Source organism: Ammospiza nelsoni, chromosome 4 (assembly GCF_027579445.1).
Source record: "Ammospiza nelsoni isolate bAmmNel1 chromosome 4, bAmmNel1.pri, whole genome shotgun sequence".
Taxonomy (NCBI): Eukaryota; Metazoa; Chordata; class Aves; order Passeriformes; family Passerellidae; genus Ammospiza; species Ammospiza nelsoni.
The window spans coordinates 72,053,394-72,073,799 of record NC_080636.1 but is presented as its reverse complement, the minus strand read 5'-3'; the positions used below and the strand labels follow the sequence as shown (position 1 = coordinate 72,073,799).

Here is a 20,406-nt window from a genome sequence, read left to right as displayed (position 1 = left end):
AGACACGTCTTTCTGCTTTCTCTTTGTTAGAATGATTGTGCTTACTGGCAGGATTACCAGTAAATTCCAATGAGCTCTTGTCTGTTTGAAAATGTGCAGTATCTGAGTGGAGCAGGCAGTGCAAGGCATAGTCCCAATCAGAACTGAATCTTGTAAGATTTGAGGACCTGATAGTAGAAGGGACTAGAGGAGAAATACCTGAAATGGATGTGCTCTTTACTGAAGAGTATCAGCAGACTTCTGTGGGAGAGCAAAGACATTGCATACACACACACAAGCCCTACCTCCCCTCCCAAAATACCCAAACCTCTCAAACCCCAAAAGCCTGGAAAAAAAAAACCAAACCCAAACCAAAAAAACCCCAGTGGAAACTAAAGGAAAGTCTTTCCTTTAGCACCAGTTCATTTCCATTAATCTTCAGGGCTCAGCAAAATCAGTGGACATGTTCAGCATAAGATCTCCATGCTTCAGTCTTTCTGGTAATTTTTGATAGCTGTAGGAGAAAAAAAAAATCTCCTGCTGCTTGTGTTCCCTTCAAAACTTTCTCTCACTCATCAACAAAACCAGGATGTGTAGTTAAGACAGGACAGCACTCAGCCTGCACTGTGAGAAGCAGTGGGATAGATAGGGCAATGCTTCTCTGAAGTGTTACTTCCCCCTGCAGGTGTCACAGTCCCCTGTTCTTTCATGTACAACTCTCTTGGGTATTAGTGAACAATTGCCTTGCAGAAACACTTTCCACTATGAGTAGAAAGTGATGGCCTTCTCTTCCATTGCAACATTCTCTTAGTTTCTCCTGTAGGGATTTGAGGAATTTTTTTTTCACCTTTGTCTCTGTTCCATATATTTATGACAAATAAATTCAAAGGATTAATCTGTAAGCAAAATAGATTTAACTCAATTTTCTAGCATGGAATTATTTGAAATAAAATTTTGAAAATCTCATTAAATTTTCCCAGAGTTTTTTTCTGATTTAAACTATCTGTGCACTTGCTTCAAGCTAGAAGGATGCTACCCCATAAGACAATGCCGCTTTTAGTCCATACTTTAGGATATCTACAAAGCTTGGTTTTTTATAGTTCTTACAGCTGAACAAATACACTAAAAATTCAAAGAGACATTGTTCACACAATTATTCACATCACATTATTTAAAAGACCTTTGCCCGTGAAACCTGGATTGTTTGTTGACATTCCTACACAATCTGAAATAAAATTCCTGAGGTTTCCAGAGGCTTCTACATTGATGTAAGTGAAAAATTTCAATGCACCTGTTTTTCTGTTGTTACACTGCAGTCACACAAAACCAAAACTAACTAGGTGCCTCTGGTTAGGAACAACAAATTAAAATTTTTATTTACATTGGATGTTTGGCCAGTTGTATTCCTTGGGTTATTTTGTGTGAAGGAAATTATGGTGTCTAGTAAAGAGATGCAACATAATAAAAACCTAATATTTACCTGACTTTAAAAAAAATAGTAACTTAAATATATATAAAACCTCAGATTGATATTTGTCTCTGAAGTACAAAATCAACTGAGGCACTCTGAATAACTGTGAGATGAAATAGTGCATGTAATTCACTAGCCAGTTGAATACCTTTGGACTAATTTGGCATGCCTCCAAGTTATGAACTCAGGAATGAAAATGGTTTAATTAGGGTAAGCAGAGAAGCCCTTCTGAATTTATAATCTGAAAGCACTAGCGTGTCTGCATGTTGATTGTTTCCTCTCCTCTCAGCAAACGGCAGCGAGGTTCACATCAGCAATGTGCGCTATGAAGATACAGGAGCTTACACTTGCATTGCAAAGAATGAAGCAGGGGTGGATGAGGATATTTCTTCTCTTTTTGTGGAAGATTCTGCTCGAAAGACTCGTAAGTATTGTGAGAAGTAGAAAAATACATGTCGCCCACACTCAAACATTTAATCAGTATTAAAACTATGAAACGTTAAATAAATTAAAATGAGTTTGTGCAGATAGCTGATTTAAAAAAATAAAGTTCAATTAATGGTATCCAAGAGTCACTGAAGGCAGAGTGCGCAATCTGCAGTACATTTAGAAGTAAAATGAAATCTCTGATTCATTGTGTGAACCAATATATTTTTTACATTGCTTGTAAATTTTTGGTAGTTCCCTTGTGAGAGATGGGTTGCTGACAAAGGGAATGTGAAGGGAAAAAGAAAAGGGATGTCTGTATATGGCAACTATTAATGTGTTTTCCAGTAGTTGATGGGGTGTGGGAGGAAGACCTTTCCTTCCTGTCTGTTCTTGACACACACCAAGATTCAAAATCAGCCTCATGATGTGACAGTAATCACATGGCTTGATCTCACCTGCTGAAGTGCCCAGCATGTCCAGAGCAGTTCCAGCCTGCCCATGCTGCCTTGTGCCTGTGGAGGAATAATGAGCATATTCACTTCCATTTTGGGAGTTGAATGTGCCAAAGAAATCAATATCACTACTAAGAAGCAGTATTCTTTATCCTCTGTTAAATGGTAGTGGGATTTATAAACCCTGTTTTCCTATTCTTTGTCTAACAGTATTTTTTTGTCTAACAATATTTTTTTTCCTCTTACCTCACTTTGCTTAGAAAAATCCATTCCTGAGTTTGTATTTCACCCATTTTTTTGTTTGGTTTGATTAGTTGGCTTTGTCCGTTTGTTTTTTTTTTTTTTTTAATCTCTTCTTTTAATGAACACTACATACTTATTAGAAATACATCCAGTAAAATGATAGTTATCTTACTACTGAGTGTGATTGCATTAACTTAAGACATTCCTGTTCATTTGAAAGCATATTCAGCAGTGTCAAGTACTCAGCAGGGTACCAGTGGCAGAATTAGTAGCAAGTCTGCCTGACACAAGCCGCAGGACATTGAGTTCAGTTACATATAGGTTTGCTATGTTTGAAATATTTTAGAGGAAATCTTCCATGTAGGAAAATTTTATAATCTAAATGTTGATATCTTTACTTAGCTGCTTTAAGTAAGACTAATTATAACTGTAATTTTTCAAACGCCTTAACATGGATTTTTTTAAGTGTCATGAAAATTAATGCTCAGATATTTTTGGGAAGACACCTGAGAATAAATAAGTTATTTGATCATGCAGAGTTTCTGGTAATGTGAAGTAGCTTGGCCACTTCCATTTGCCTATTGCACTGTGTGAAAAATATTGTGAAAGTTGCCAAATTTCAAGACCCTGATGAACTCTAGTTGGTTATATATGTGTTAGGTTGTTATATACATCTTGTTTGGCCTTAAAAACAAATTATTTGTAGCAAACTAGCCAGTTTGCTAGTGTTTCAGTTAAGTAAGTCAATTTAAGTTTAGTTAAGTCAGTCCAGTTCTGCAGATCTGATCTGCTGGGAATATGTATGGATATCCACAACAATGCAGAACACTTTTTCAGGACCTGTAATATGATGTAATAATTTTAGATCTGCTACCTTAGCAGGATTTGTAAAATCACATGCCATACAGTGAACACAGTTTGTAACAAATGCTTTAATATCTACTAGCAGTAAGTTGTGAGAATGACCATTGGTGTCATGAAAGATGTAAATGAAGGAAGACAGAATATAAAACAAACTATTTCTAAGACAGTTCATCCAAAAGATATAGTCATTTTCCTTCCTATAAAAATGATTTACTCTGCAAGTTCTGTGTTGTATGTTGAAGGGAAGCATTTTACCATTATGTTCCTTGGTGTTTGAAAATGGTTTCGCAAGAATTGATCCATGTGTAAATACTCATAAAATCCAAATATGTATAATTATAGCATTCAAATTTAGGTGTAGCAGATATTTACATGTTAAACTCCAATTTGTTCAGAATCTCATTTTGGTACATGCAAGAAAAATAAGGTACATACTAATGAAAAAAGCACTGACTCTCAAAATCATTGTCACAACTACATGAACAAATTACAACAGGTACACATTTTTATAGATGCAGTTTAAAAAGCTGCTGCTGTTTTTTAAAGAAATTTCTTTGCAAGGAGGAGTTGCTAGCATTGGAGAGCTGCTATCAGAAGTGGAAGGGCCTCATTATTAACTCTTTTCTGTTTGTTTTTATATTTCCTCCAAAACTCTTCTTCATACATTAAATTAGGGATTATTAGGGAATAAAATCACATAGGTAAAACCACCTGGATAGGATTGTGGGCTTTTTTTTACCCCACCCACACATATTAAGCACAATGCTACAGCTATTTCTATTTCAAGCCTATTGATTAGGTCACAAGTTGTATTCTAAAGATAGCCTCTGATGAATGTAAATGTGATTCTCTATGATCTGATATAAACTATTTCTGTCATTTATGACAGTTTTATAAATTATTTTGCTTTTATCCTTCTTTAATAGAATAAATTAGACACATTTTTAAATTTTCTTTTTTGGAGTTTCTTATTAGAGGGCTCCCTTTTGGAAATCTTAGGACACTGTTTTGAATAAAATAAGATCAGTTTCTCACTAACTTGTCAGTTAGTCTGGGCTTTTCTCCTTTGTGATGTTATATAAGATAAAAATCAAAGCAAAATAAAAGCATTTCTAAACATTGAATTGATTTTCTATTGAGAGTTCAGTGAGAACTTTACAGTTGAGTTCTAAAATACAAAGTACAATTGCACTGCCTTGAGCATGACGATAATTTCAAAAGCCACTTCAGAAATGCAGAACATTATTCCATTACCAGTGCATATATTTTATTTTCTAGGAAGTATAATAGTTAATGTTCACTTTTGTACTTATCTGACCCATTGTTTGGGTGCATGGGAAAACTTTGGGGGTTTAATGTTACTTCACACAAAAACCTAAATTTTTATTATTTTTGTGTGGAATTTTGCTTTCAATGCATCCCAAATATATTAAAACTTCAGTTCAGTGCTTTGAGAAAAAAATAGTATCTGTGACAGAAAGGGCATGGATAGTTGATTTCTCTGTAAATTGGTAATTTAAACAGCTCCTTAGAGATAATACTATGTTTTCTGCTACCTTGGACTAAATAAAAATCAGTGTCATTATGGAAAAGTAGACTGATAAATAATAAGCAAAACTTTGCCTCACTTGTCTGTCTAAAAGTTCTCTCAGATTGCTAGGTTTTCATAATTCATAGGGTCGTTGCAGATGCATGTAATGCATATGTCTGTATTATAAAGAGAAAAGAAATGAAGGCAAAGCTATTCTGAGCTGTGGGAAGCGTGATGCTGGTAGAAAAAAATAAAGTTACACAATGTCAAGTATGAATTAAGGGTGCTAGGAACTTGTTTATTTTGAAGTTTCCAGTTTCATAAATTTGAAGTCTGCTTGCCAAGAAAAGTCAATATACTTTGATGATAATGGTTCATAATCAGGATGGTAATCTAGATGGAAGTGAATGGAAAATACTCTGAAAATGCTTTGTCATCCAGATCTGTTCAGTAAATGCCAGCACTGAACAGGGAAGCCTTGCTCTGTCTCACATAGGCAAAATTTTTAATATTGGATGATAGTCCCCAGGATAGTTTGGCCTCCTCTTAGCACATCAGCCTTTTTCAATGTGCACTAAAAATAAGACTTCTGAAAACATGCTTTCATTTTAACAGTGTCTTTGGTGAGAGAAATCAAATTATTTTTAAATACTTTAACTTTAGCCATGCCTTTTACTGATTAACTCATTCTGTAGCTGAAATTTTATTTATATATTTAACAACAGTAGATGGATCCTTTTTGCTAGATTTGTGAAGCTATAATGGAAAGTTTTAGTTTATATTACCTATATAAATGTCTCTTACAAGTACTGGTGATAAATTTCTACTGCTCTCTATTATCAGATCCTGTTTAATTCCTCTGATGTTGATAATAGCAGTAGCATCTAAAATACTTCTGAATGTGAGAACTGTGCTGTTTTGATTCTCTGGAGACTGCAGATTCTCTTTTTGCTGTGAATTTCATTTTCCCTCAAGCCTGCAGTTACAGCCATTGAGAATGAGATAGCTGGTCTGGTTGATAGCTGAACAACCCCTGTGGTGACTGGTAAAAACATTCTGGGGATTAATGACCTGGTCTAAATCTCATTGAGGACACAAGAGTCTCCCCTACTGTCATGATCCTCTAATAATACCTGAGACAGCTCAGCTGTGTTGGAAGGACTCTTTGGTGTAATCACATTCGTAAATACAAATAGCAGTTCAAAATCTCATTTGATTTTCATTCCAACGTATTTTTATTTTTCAGAACTGGTATTGCATGGATTCATAGATTTAAGCATGATGGAACCATTTTATCTAAATCTATTCTATCTTTTACATTTCACAAGACATTAAATTGTATTCTGCCTGAATACAGAGCAAATACTTTGTTTGCCTGAAGTGTGTCCTTACAGAGATGCATGTACCCGAGTCAGACATGCAGAGAATCAAAAAATTCCTCATTTCTCTTGATATTTTGCTTTATTTATTAATCAATTTCAGTAATACAGAATAATGCTCAGTTTCCATTTGAAGTCAATTTTTCCTTCAGTTGCCTCCTTTGAGTCTCTCTCTTTTTTTCCCCTCCAATAAATTGACCTCTTAAGAATTCTTGTCCTATGAATATATTAATATTGATTGCAAATTCTCACACACACAATATATAAGTTTCTCGTAATAAGATAGTTAACATAGTACTCAGTCCTCTTGTCTTGAGAATTCTAATTGTTTTAGTATAGTTTGGTTTTTTTTAAGAAAGGAATACTGCTCTTTGCACAAGAAAATTTATTATTTGTTATTTTTAATGTTCTGGAAAGCAAAATACATATTTGGTACATTTTCTTCCACATCAATCCTTTGTCACTATTTTCAACTAATACCAGCAGTGGAAGTTTGTTTATGTGTTTATCTCCCATATGCTATCAGACCTCACTGTCCAAATCCTATTCCTTCTCACCTGTCTCAGTTAGGCATAGTCTATTCTTTGTTTGCCAAGGCATCTACATATCAATTTGGATTTAAAAAAAGTAATTTATTTTACAGATGAACTTGACAAAGTTATGCAGTTTGTTAAAGCTGTTGTTTATCATTGCAAGTAATTCACAGACTTCTTAGGAAATGATTTTGTATTTTGCAGGTCATTGATGAAAGTGGTTAAGACACGATTCACTACCTGTTGCTCTGGACATGCTCCAGAACTTTCTCCTTCACCTTTTACTAATGATTTAACTACATTTTCAGATTAATTATTTTGGCAGTTTTTAATTCTATTAACATATATGTTACCATTATTGAATAACTCATTTAATCAGAATATTCTGTCTTAACAAATCTTAACAAACAACTTAAAGATGTTTAGCAAAATTATGGGTCACAACTATATGAATTTTTATATTACCAAATTCCTATTTACATTAAAAAAATTATCATGTTCGCCTGTGAAGACCTGGTCTCTGTTAGAACATATTAGCTGACTTATAACTTTATTCTTGTTTTTTGATTTCTTAATGAATTTAATTATGTGCAAGTGTTGTCTGTTCTTTTGTCTGGGTCATATAACCCAGTCTAACTAGTCTGCAGCTACTTGAGTTACTAAGTTTCAGGAAGCGAGGCAACTACTAGGAGCAGATATAGTGGTACTTTATGTCACTCTTAAAATTTATGATGTATTCTGAAATGTATTCAAAACTAATAGCACCAGACCAGCTGAAACTTTTAGCAAGTAGTCTATGCATTGCATTTGGACCTGTTGTTTTTTTTTTTTAATATTTGTCTTGACTACACATCATTAACCTTCCATTTTAGTCCTTTGTAGGGTAGAAGGTATTCAATCAGGCTCTGGTTTCAGTTACTATCCTGCTCCTGTACAAATTCAGGACAAAAATATTTATAGAAGAATATTGTCAACAGAACATTAAAAAACTCAAATGTGTTCATTGCAGTACAATTTAAACCTTGAATAGCTCTGATGTGACAATACTTTTCTTCTACCTTTAGCAGCGATCTGTGATGTTTTCCAGGGTTTTTGCTCCTGCAATGTGTAAAGGAATCCCAGATGCCTGGAACCTCCTCTGCTAGCAGAAAAATGGGATTTCATCATAACTAAGATTCCTTATTTTCTTTAGGACTCCAGTTTCTCTCTTTTTGTAAACAGGTTCTATATTCTAGCACCCAGCATCCATGCAGCAACTGATAAAAGATGGGTTTCCATTTTCTAGCTTGTAATACGTGCAGGTACATTTTAAGAGACTCTCAAATCTTTTATTAACAGATAACTTCCTCCTCCATTCTACTGGACTTAGCTTCATTTAAAGCATGAACACACAAATGGACAGCTCCACTGTAGTTCTCTGTTGATAACTACATATTTTAATCACAAACACAGACTGGATCAGCCCAACTCCTAGAAGCCATATGGCAAACCAAAGTCCTCATCTTGCTGTTGTTGAAAAACTGTTTGGAAGCTGAAGAATTTAAATACAGGACAAAGATAATTTGGCAGTGTATCTTGACAGTATATTTATGAGAAAGGTGGAGTGGGAAACATGTTACTGCATTTTTTGTTGATATATGGTAGAATAATAATTTCAAAGAGAGGAGGAAGAAATTGCAACTTCCATCTGTGGAATTTATTTATTTTGTGAGATTCCATTGGAATAGTAGTAGGACCAATGGAATTGGTCCAAATTTTAAATTTTTTAATGAAAGTAACATTAACTGACTATGGAATATAATACATAGCTAAATATACCAAATAAACGATTTTATTAACTTAGAAAAAAGATAGCTAGGAGGAATTAAGCTAATAATAGAATATTTAATATAAATAATAGATTAGAATATATCACTGTAATTTGATACACATATGGAATATCAGATTACACTGAATATAAGGGGTTTTTTTCCTAAAGAAGAAAATCTGGTAATATAGAAAACAGGAAAATAAAAAACAGTCATCACCAAAGACAAGTGAATATTTTCATGGGTAATTTTTAAGTACTTAATTTTTTTTATCTACTACTAAAATATTTTGAAGTAAAGTAACTTTAAAAATCCATATTTTTTTGTGGTTTCTGGATAACTTTGACAGGTACTTTGTATGTGCTTTAGTTTCTTTTCTGTTTCAATTTAGATTAGTTCTACTGTACTAGAGCCATAGATCATAAAAACTCATGCTGTTGCCTTTGAAGTGAAATAGTTCTGTGGGTTTGTGGTTTGGGGTTTTTTTTATATTTTACCTTTTCCTAACTATTTCTAAAAAATTGTGTTATACAGTGCAATTCAGTTTGTGATTGATTAATATGACTTCTTAGATGTTTCTCTAAATTTTTTTTTGTGACATGTATGCACCTTGGGGAGACAGCTGTCATGATAGAGAGTTATCAAGTAAAACTATTAGGACATTTCCCAGACCAATTTGAAGGTACTTGATGAACTTTTAATATTTGGTAGCTTTTATTTTAGTTATCAACCACAGGCTCTTGTGTTACTGAATTCACCCACTATGACATCATCAAATATGGCAAAGTAATTTATCCTACAGTTTCTTTCATTTAGTCCCAAAAAGCAGAACGGAAGTTCTCTTTTTGTATCTCTCATGCGCTGTATCTTAGGACTAAATTAAAAAAAAATAATATAACTGTTCCATGCCATTAAGTAGCTCTCTTTCTAACTGTGACTTTTTTAGGTAATGTCATAGTCTTATCGCCTAAAAAGATTATTTGATCTGAATGCTAGTGGCTTGACAGGTTTATGGCCATCATAAGCAACACAGCATCTCCACTGTCTAGAACTGGGAATAAGACTAAAAGCCTTTTGACTGTGATTTATGGCCTAAATTCTCTCTGAAAGGCTTTATGCAATTTTAATAGAATCTTCCTGTCACATCTGATACTGAATGGTACCTATTTACCTAATTTTCTCAGAGACAATTTATGCTGGCATTTTATTTTATGGCAGAGCTAAACAAGTTTATACTTGTTGACAGCATTGTGGGCAAAGACTTTATTTCTAACTTCCAAGTAATTCAGCTCATGGACCATTTTTTCTTCCTGCTAGTGTACACTGGATTGAGTTAATGTGCTATGGGAAAGGACTTATGCATGATTCATTATAAAGAGTTATATAAAATGTAGAAAAATAAGGTAACATGTTCATATTTGAACAAAATTAAAGTGTCAACTGTTGACTTTTAACTGATAAATAATAGTCTAATATATATAAACCAGATCTTTGGTTATTGTATTAACCTAAAATGAAATTGAAGTGCATATCACATGAGAACAGCCTAGAATTTTAATGGCAATTAATTTTAAAATATTTGAAGCAAGCAATAGATAACTTTATAAAAAGTATTGGCTTCAAAAATAAATTAGGTTTTATATATTTCCATTTGTATATAAACAAAACCGATCTGAATTTCTTATAGAAAAAGAATGAAATTAAAAGTAGGTATGTGATTGTGAAATCTCAGCAAAAATGTAACTCATGTCAACCTCATATTCACTTTTAACGCAATTATTTCTAATATAAAAATAATAATTAAAAATGTATGTAGTTCGGCAAAAATATAGTAATTATGTTATAGATTTACCCCATAACATAAGGGCAGGTTTTTATAAATCAGAATTGTGAGAAAAGAGAGTAACTTATACACTGTCTTTATCCTGTGTTTCGGATTAATCAGAACAGTTGGCAATGGTGGTGGCTATGAGTGAAGTAAGGAGACAACATCACTTTAAACATCTTGAAATTACTCTTTTAATGCAATAGAAAGTACAGCAGATTATGATAGTACAATTCTGAAAAATTCTGTTGAACTACACATTTTTTTGTATGACTTTATTGCATTTCTCTCACTGTCCTATCTTCTATTACATCTGCTTGTGACCTTTTGCCGTCATGGAATTGAAGGCTTTGAAAGGGACAGTGGCTTCCTATATGTTAATTAATATCCATTTTGTTTGAGTATGTCTGGATATATAATATTGCATGCTGATTACTGAAAATTTGAATAGTTAATAATGCCAAAAGGAAGTAGAAAAGTTACATTTAGTCTTGAAACTCAAGGTGAATTTTGCCTACGCGCACACACTTTATTTCCAAAGTGCATTGAATGTTTCAAGAAAAGGAAAGTAGAGAGGAATAACACTAGTTGACAGTTGAAATCTTTGAAATTGTCTGTTGAGACAGAAAAGTAAATGCAATGAAATTTATTACCAATGCAAGAAGAAAGAGAAGGGTACAGAATTTATTTGCAAAGTGATATTGCAGTACCCTCATTCATTTAGTGCTAGAAATACCATGGATATTTGCAGTTGTTGTTTCCATCCAAAGTGTATAAGAATTTACACTGCTATTAATCTGCTGCAGAATTTAATGAATTACTAAGAACAGAGTTTTGTGGAATATGTGCAACCTATTACCATTCAACCAACTCAATGTATAACAAAGATGAAGAGCAGGGATTCAGATGTTATGTTAGCTGCTCCTAATCATAGGCTGGGGCTGTACAGAAAACCATAGAATAGCTGTGGAAGGACAATGAAGAGTCATTTTTATGGAGCTGTAAGTGTGCTTAAAAAGTGTGATTAAAAAGAAAAAGAAAATAATAAGAAAGTAAACCTCTTTCAAGAAAACTTGGATTCTCCCATGTCTTGCATTGCCGGGGGACAAGGGAGAAGAAGGAACAATGCAGACTTCTTTTTGATGACAGTATAAAGGCCCAACAACAAATGATGTAATAAAAAAGCTGCTTTAATAAGATGTAATAAAAAGAGAAATATAGGTAGTGAGTAAATCTTGCAACCCTTCACATGCTAGGCATCACAGATTTATTTATGCAGCATGGGATTATTTGTGGGTGGATTTTCCCCCAGCAAGCTGCACAGATCCTGCTCATGGAGAGGTTCCTGCTCCCTGGGTGCTGTAGTGGTTTTATCTGGTGTAACAAAGAAGCCATATATCTTATGGCAGGTTGCAGTTTGTCATAAGGCCCGTGAGTGTGCAGCACAGGTTTTTGTGGGCATTCCAGCACCTACCCTTGCAGCAGGTACCCATGTGACATGCAGGCTTCCTTGTCACAAGGCCCCATGTTGAAGAATAACCTGGTCAAGGTCACAAACTTTTGGAATACAATGTCTTCTGCAAGGCTCCCAGCGCATCTCCTAATACTATTTAATAACTCTGTGGAATCATGGCAAAAGAGAAGATAGTGCTCTCTCTTGAAACCAGAACACGTTGCTGAGATCTGTCACTAATTCTGTATGCTTACATAGTGGATTTTACAAATGGTTGAGAATTTAGTATAAAGTGTGTCTGGAAAATGTTAATTTTGGCTTAACCAAAAAGGAAGGCAAACAATATGTTCCTTAGCATACTTTATATCTACACATGCTGTACTTGTTCCAGCATTGACCTCTTTATCTCGAGACTTGACATCTTTCCTGAAAAGAAGTTATAGGTCTGATTAAAAAAAAAGAGGTTTCTTGATCTGTTAGGTAAGATGGTAGCTGTTGTTTATAATATTATATTGCATTCTTAAACTATATCTCAATTTTTTTCTAGCTGATTTGCTAATTTTAAAATTAATATGTGAGGCTTTTAAAGCACTTTTATTATCCTGCCCTTTTTCTTGAGCAAAGCTCAGAATCATACATATCATTTTACATTAACATAAATTAGTGTGTTCTGTACTTAGCATCTTAAATCATTTTGTTTGATCCTGTACAATTTCCCACACTTCTGTGATTGTAATTACTTTTTATTTTCTTTCCTATGTCACCCCTAGAAAAACACTGATGAACTGTATAACATTATGGCTGTATTTATGGGACCTCAAGTGTCATGTATTACATGGTTTTTTCCTCACAATGTGAAGAGAAAAGTAATTTTAAAGGAAATCTTCCAGATTGCCCTGGGTAAATGAATTTGCTTTATTTAATAAGAAAGACTGTGTAACACAATATAGGCAAATACAGAATTGTGATCTGCATCTGGAGATACTGTCTAGGCATGTAGAGATAAATTTTAAAGTTCAGAACCCATTTACAGCTGAGTCTGGTGAATGACAAAAGATGGGCTTCTACAGAGACATCAGCCTGATAAAGAAGGTTAAGGGGGAATGTGGGCCTGCTGAGGGGGATGGGGACCTGATGGCAAAGGATCTGTAAGGGGACAAGTTGTACTGCAGGTTTTTTCACATCTGTCTTTCCTAGCAAAACTGTTCCTAGGAATGTGACAGCAGTGGGAAGGTTTGGGAAGTCATCCTCTGGCAAGGAAGCTTTTTTAATCCGTGGTGTATAGCATCTGATTGAGACCATTTAAATGAAGTGAACTTTCACAGCTGAAGGGGCCTGGATAGGGTGAACCCAGCTGGAAAAACTGGCCCATGGCATTGTGAGGGGACTCTTGTCAATGTGTGAAGGATCATGGTGATCAAGGAGGTTCCTGCAGACTGTAAGAAAGCCAGCGCCGCTTTTCAAGGGCAAGAGGGAGAATCCAAAACACGATGGGAGCATCTGCCTCATGTCGATTTCTGGAATGGAGCATTTCACCCTGAAAACTATTCCCAGAACTAGAAGGTGATTAGGAGCAATCATGATGGATTTACAGAGGGAAAAAAGTGCTGATCAGCCTGACAGCCTTCTGCAGTGTGGTAACTGGCAGGGTGGGTGTAGGGGATGTTGTTTACCAAGTCCTTAGAAATCTTTTGGATATCCTCAAAGACAAAACCATGAAGTTCAGGCTAGCTGCACCGACAGGAGGGTGAATCCAAAACTGGCTGCACTAACAGACCCAAAGGTCAGATCCCAGGGCTGTGTTTTCCCTCTCCTGTCTGTTGAAGTACAAATGATGTGGGAAAATCTTAGTACCCGGCCTTTTCTAGAGTGATAGTTCCTGTTTTCATTCTCAACCTTCAGCTGTCAGCAGATGAGGAACTTCTGTGTGCCAACATAATTCTTTATAATATGTCTTTCATTGCTTTTTGCAAACTTTTTTTTTAAAGCACACTAACGTTTTTAGCTTTTGTAGCACTGTGTTTCAATTGCATTATGTGTGTGTGTGATATGTGTGTTTTCTATGTTGTATTCCTCTCCTATGTTTAGGATTTTTTAAAATTTCATAAGTTCATTACTTTGCAATATGTGTTGGTTTTCAGTGAGGATGTTTTAAAAATTTGATTCTGTTGCATGCTGAGTTCTAAATACTAAAAATTTGCAAGACTATATTTGTTTTCTTTTTTTTCCTCCCCAGACAGAAAGAGGCAATATTAGGATAATATAATTTCATTGGTCTCAAAGGTCTAAAATCCAATTATAAACAAGATGGCCAAATAAAATTTATGTTTTCAGGGGAAAAATCAACGTTAAAGTTTAGTTGCTTACCATGCCATCTTATAATTCCATTCTTGGTCTTCCAAAGAGAATGGTGCACATTATACAGCATGGCAATTTTGGTAGCATGGTTGAGCTACAGCCATACAGAAAAATATCCTGTGTATATTTTAATTTTTCATATCTCTCTCATAAATACTTTCTGAAATTATTCTCTTCAAAGTCCAGGGTTTAAAGAAAATAATGAAAATTGCATCACCTTTCATTAATATGTATCTTTTAGAGGCATGAAAAGTGCACATGTTTTTTGTAATGGATTATAAACCACACTGCTGATAATGGTTAATGGTGTAATGGAGTTAGCTTGGAGGGGTTTAGTAGGAGTGATGGGGTTTACCTTGTCCTAAATAACTACTATGGCTAATCACAATTTAGTCACATGACCTAGAGAACTGTTGTTAATTTACTGTTTCCAGTGGTTTACCTGCAAGAGTATTTTAGTGAATCAGAGGTTAAAACATTATAATTATTTCAGAATTGATGTATCTTTCTTTTTTCCCCTTGTTCATTTGTATTTTCTGTTCTTTCTTTCTCTTACATGCTGCAGTTGCAAACATATTATGGCGAGAGCAAGGTACTAATAGAGATTACTTTTGTTCATATTTTCTGTAGTGTGATGAAATGCTCATCTGTTGTTTCTTGTGTATGTGTATCTATGTTTGTTTGTACTCTACAGTTTCAGTAACTACCTACCCCCTTGCAACACTAAGGAATTTGACTGGAAAATATTAAAGTGGAAATGAATCCTATAAATGTTCATACTTTTGTGAACTGCTTTTCCTTTTTGGGAGAGAGAAGGAAATGAGCTGTTCGCAATTTTTACAATTGTTTGAAGATACACAACGAGAAGCTCAGATTTAAAATGTAGACCTTTGATTATTGTCATGGTTAGACTTCTAACCAGTCAGCCTATAGGCTGTTGAGATTGATTTTCATGTATGAATCTCTCTTATTTGACAAAATTATAATCTTAAACAGTTTAAAATTGACATACCTGTTGTTGTGTAATTAAGCTAAGCATTTTATTCTTATATTCAGGAAAGGTTTGTAAGTAAATGTTGGGGCAGGGAATGGATGTTTGTGATGAACTGAAGGATAAACATGAATAAAGACACAATTAGGTGTTATTAACATAAAAATCATGGAAATGTTTTTACAAGCAAAAGATAGGTGTTAATTTTCATATATATTACATGATCTCAAAACTTATCCTCATATTCCAGAAAAATACCATAATCTAAGAGTTGTCATGAGTTCCCATTCTGTTGCTCTAAGTAGCCTGTTCTACATCTAAAGTTGCAATTTAGGAATTAAAACTTTTCAGTAGTAAGAAATTATTTCAATTATTTCCATTGGAAGATTGATAATACAAGATAACAAGTGAATCTGGCTTTGCTGTAAATTCATGCTAGAAATGGTATTTCTGTATGCTTTTAATTCATTTTTTAAATTAATTTAAAGATTTAAGAATCTGCCATGTCATTTGCCTGTATGTAATAGCCTTTGGCATTCCCACTGTATTTATAAATTTGAACTAGTTTTATTTTTTTATTCCTGTTTTACAAGTTGCTCTGCTGGTACAAACAATAATTTCTGTGATTATAGTGGAGCTCAGCTGTTGTCCTCCTGCTCTATTGGCCTTACAGATTACAAGTGATTAGAGTTTCATACAATTACATTGTTAATGATTAAACTGATACTCAACAAATTTGTACCAAATTTTCAAAAGTATGCAGTTCTTATCTCATGTTGGGAAAGCATCAAGTATATTTTATCTCAAAACTGAAAACATTATTAGTATTTCCTTGATTTTTAAATTTTTTTGCCCTTTCAAATCAATTTGTTCCTTTCAGTCATTAGAATGCACCTAGGAAAATTTAACTTCTGTGATAAAAAATACCAATTAAAAATAATAGCTTACCAGAGTCCTTATGGTAAAGACATTCAAATTTCTCTGTAACTAATGTGAAACCAATCAAAAAGCAATGTGTAGTACCAAATCTTGTGTCTCCTAGAGCAGATATTCTCAATATCAAATCTTGTGTCTCCTAGAGCAGATATTCTCAATCTCTCTGCGTAGAACTGTAGGCCAATCGTTGTGATTCCAATAAATACTGTTGCTAATTACAACATTGGAAATATTTTACAAGAGAGCAATACCCTGAAGATGCCAATAAACATCACCACCAACTTCTCTGGGCCATCCATACTCTGCCATTATCTGTTATGAAAGTATTAACAGATAGGAAGGGAGGGATGGGTGATTAGTAGGACAGTCAAGAGCATGAAACCATACATGGGCCTTAATGCCTAGATATTTCTGTATCAAGTTCACAAAACCTTTATCAAAACCACTTGCATCAGAAAATCTGAAAGGATTTTGAAGCTACATGTATATTACAGTAATAATGCAATATATAAATAAATACAAATCTATTAAAAGAATCCCAACCACCGCCATTAAAAAAAATGTTAGCCAGTTTTAAGTATCAATTTAGTCCAAATAAAGCAAATCTATTTATCTGTCACTTCTGACTGACACTGCATTAAAAATGTGCAGGATTTTATTTAGTGGGAGGAGGGTAGCAAAATTAAGTCATCAAAGGAATAGCTCCTGTAGTTCTGAAAAAGTGGCTTGCTGAGGGGATTACATATTTATGCAGGTTAGATATTTGTACAGATATCTGTAGCCACTCACTCAAATGAAGAGTTTTGGATCATAATAAGTTGGAAAGGGGAATTAACTAATTGTATCCAGAGGTAAACTTTTGTTATATGAACTGACTTCCTTAACTTGGTGTTGAAATGGAAGAAGGACATTTCATACTGTATGTCCTTCACTGTTTTTGTAGAACAGTTTGGTTAACATTATTATCCAGACTTTAGAAATAAAGCCCTAAAACTTTGGGCTGTTTATTAGTCATAAATAATACCTGTACATTGGAAATATTTTTTGGAGTATTGGCACCTGAGGTGGAGGTTTAGGAGCCTGATTACCAAATGTCTGGGTCACCTGGGGCTGTCATCTGAGCTACTTCCTCACATTCTGTTATTGCTTATCCTGCTAATAACCATAATACACTTCAGCCAGTGAAAGGATGGAGAAGGGAAAACCCTGTTTTGTGCCCAGCCATGTTCACGTATTCATCCCCAAGGCGCAGTGTGCCATTTGCTCAGCTATTGATCTCTACGCTGTGTTCATTGGTACAGGCAGCCTAACATCACTCAGGCTTATCTGCAAATTTCAGCTGTTCTTACATGATACAGTGTCAGGCATTCTCTAAGGAGAGACCTGAACATGCTGTCTCATACAGGCTGTGTGGTTTATCTGCACACAAGGCACACAAGTGCCCACTGGCCAGAGCGGCCATATTGCCCTGAGTACAGCCTGTGCTCTGAACAGACATGACTGGGGAGCTTTCCATGAACCTAAGCCTGCTTCTATGCTACACCTAATGCAGCATAGGCAATTTTCTCTCCCAATCTTTGCTAGCCTGTCAATAGATAGATTCAATATAAAGTGAGGAAAACCCCGCCTGGAGACTGTCTCACTTTCTGGGAAAATTTGGCGAGAAATGGGAAATGATTCCACAAGATTTCTCAAAGATAATCGAATGTGTTTGTTCTGGGCATAGCCTGACAACCTTCTACATACTACAACCTTTAAAGAACTGTGTTAGCAATGTGATTCCTAACGGGGATTGGAAACTTTTGTGTACATGTCAACATAAATGCATATATACATACATACACAAACATTCATTCCCCGTACCCCCTCTTGATTTTCTTATTATTTTATTTTGTCTTAAGACCTGTTCTCTCTCTATTAACATTGGTTCTCCCTCAGAGTTTAGGATAAGCAGAATTTCAGATTCGAGTTTCTTTTTCATGGGTTTGACTCCTCCATGTTCCTGTACCAAATATTGTTATGTCAAGTAAAGCTTAGGTCTTTTGCTTAGGATGGATGCAGACTTTTACCATTGTAGCCAACAGTTTAGTTGTCAGAATGGTTATAGTTGATATATATGATTTTCTGAGTACTATGATTTTCTTCAAAGAATTTTATGAATATGAGCTGATCATCCATTATAGCATCCATATAGCAAACCAACAGCTGTTGTCTTAGTTGGCACACAGAAAACTATTGAGTCTGTCCTTTTCTGTGGTCATGACCATAATCACAGATATTGTGAGACTTCGTGCTACAGATCTGGCTCCCTCCTTCTCCACAAAACTTAGCATCATGTATTTCAGCAACGTTGTGGAAGAAGGATTGAATAGTTCTGTAAACACCTATGGCCATTCAACCTTGGAATCCATGTCTGCCCAACTCTGTCTCTGTAATAAAATGAAATGGAAAATATTTTATTTTCTGACAGAAATATAAAGCTTATAACCAAGACTTATGTCTTCTATTTTATGTTGTACACAAATTATATTGTCCTCCATCCCTAAGCAAAAGTAAAAAAAGCATGCATAGAAAATTTATATTTATTTGATTTCAGTGTAGATGATTTCACAAGATCACTTTTATTGCTGCAGCTGTCAAACTGTATATTTCTAGATCTGTAGTCATTAACACACTGTCTTGCCAATGGGAAAAAAAAACTATGTAAAATTCTAAATAATGTAACAGTTTTGTTTTAGTTTTACAACAAAAGATCCCATAGGTTTAGCTGTGTTACTATTATGCACATTAACAAACTGATCTCGTACCAAATTATGATTAGGTTTTTAGTTCTAGACAAGGATTTTCTTTTTTGTCCTTATTTAATTTTATACATTTCAATGTGTTTTTGTCCCTAAGGTCTGGGAATTGGGAACATGTTTTATGTTTTTTATGAAGATGGCATCAAAGTAATACAACCAGTCGAATGTGAATTTCAGAGGCATATTAAGCCTAGTGAAAAACTCCTCGGTTTTCAGGCAAGTTGTCTTTAAAAATCTATTTATGGTGTTTTCTCAGTTATAATTTTCTTTACATACAACTTTATTACTAGTTCAGTGTCTTCTGCTTGATAAATTCAGCAGTGTCTTCTGAATGAATAAATAGCCACCTCCAACCCACCAGTTTAAGCTCATCTTAATGAATCAGGGATTGGTTCTCTCTGTATTAAATATAGGATCTTTTGGGAAGTGGGGAAGTGTTAATGGTTTCTTTTTCTCCACTGGATGTTTGTCTGTATTAAACGTGTGAGGCAAATCTCTGTCCTAGTAAGCACTCTCACAGCTTCTACTGAAGTTAGTAAAGATGATTGATGCTTTGGTTCCAACTAAAAATTCATATAAGTAGTTTCAATAACTTTACTGTAAACATATTTATAGCTGATTTTTCCAAATTCTTAGAATTTATGATATAGTTTCCCTGAGTAGGATGCATAAAAACACTAGTGTATTCTCTACTTCCATTTATTCTTGTGATGTTTTTCCTTTACTGCTAATCAAATTGCTAGCTGACATGATGCATGTTCCCACTGGAGCACTTGGTACTAGTCACTACATTAAGACTTACTCTATATGATATATCAGCTTTCAATAATAGTAACTTTTTCTCATTTGGATCTGAATGAGTGACCTTGAAATACATACTAAGCATTGAGCTGTACACTTTGGGTTTTTTTTTTTCTCTAATGTCTCAATGACAGCAGAACTAGAGCTGTCTCAATGGAATTTGCCTCTTCTGTTATCGTTATTGATGTCAAAGGCTGCTGTGCTCAGCAACAAGATTTATTTTAGTGGGAATAATTATGCTTTGAAAAGCTAATCATACCTTGATTCGTGCTGCTTAAGTGAAATTAGATTGACACAGTCAAAAAATAAGCCAAAAAGCTTTTTTTTTCGTGGCTGTTTAATTAAAAAGCTGATTATGTAAGAATTCTGTTAAAATTTTATTGATTTAAAGTGCAGTCTAGATTTTAAGAGTATTTTTATTGAAATGTGTCAATGATCAGGGTGAATAGGTAAAGTTTGTTTCCTTTTTGAACCTTTCAAACTTGAAGTAGCATAATAACTATATCTTCTTGGAGGGGGAAAAAAAAGGAAAAAAAAGAAAAGCCCAGGAAA

The 20,406-nt window shown here is 34.4% G+C and overlaps 1 protein-coding gene across 3 annotated transcripts in view; it reads left to right on the top strand.

The window, feature by feature from the left end:
- The window catches only part of FSTL5 (follistatin like 5), a 377,325-nt gene that overhangs the window by 316,728 nt on the left and 40,191 nt on the right, over positions 1 to 20,406 (top strand). For 2 of the 3 annotated variants that reach the window (XM_059470972.1, XM_059470970.1), the window contains 3 exons: positions 1,740 to 1,874; positions 14,891 to 14,917; positions 19,151 to 19,269. In XM_059470972.1, coding sequence (XP_059326955.1) covers positions 1,740 to 1,874; positions 14,891 to 14,917; positions 19,151 to 19,269 — 281 coding nt within the window. The remainder of the gene's footprint in view (positions 1 to 1,739; positions 1,875 to 14,890; positions 14,918 to 19,150; positions 19,270 to 20,406) is intronic. The other variant, XM_059470973.1, reaches the window with a different exon arrangement.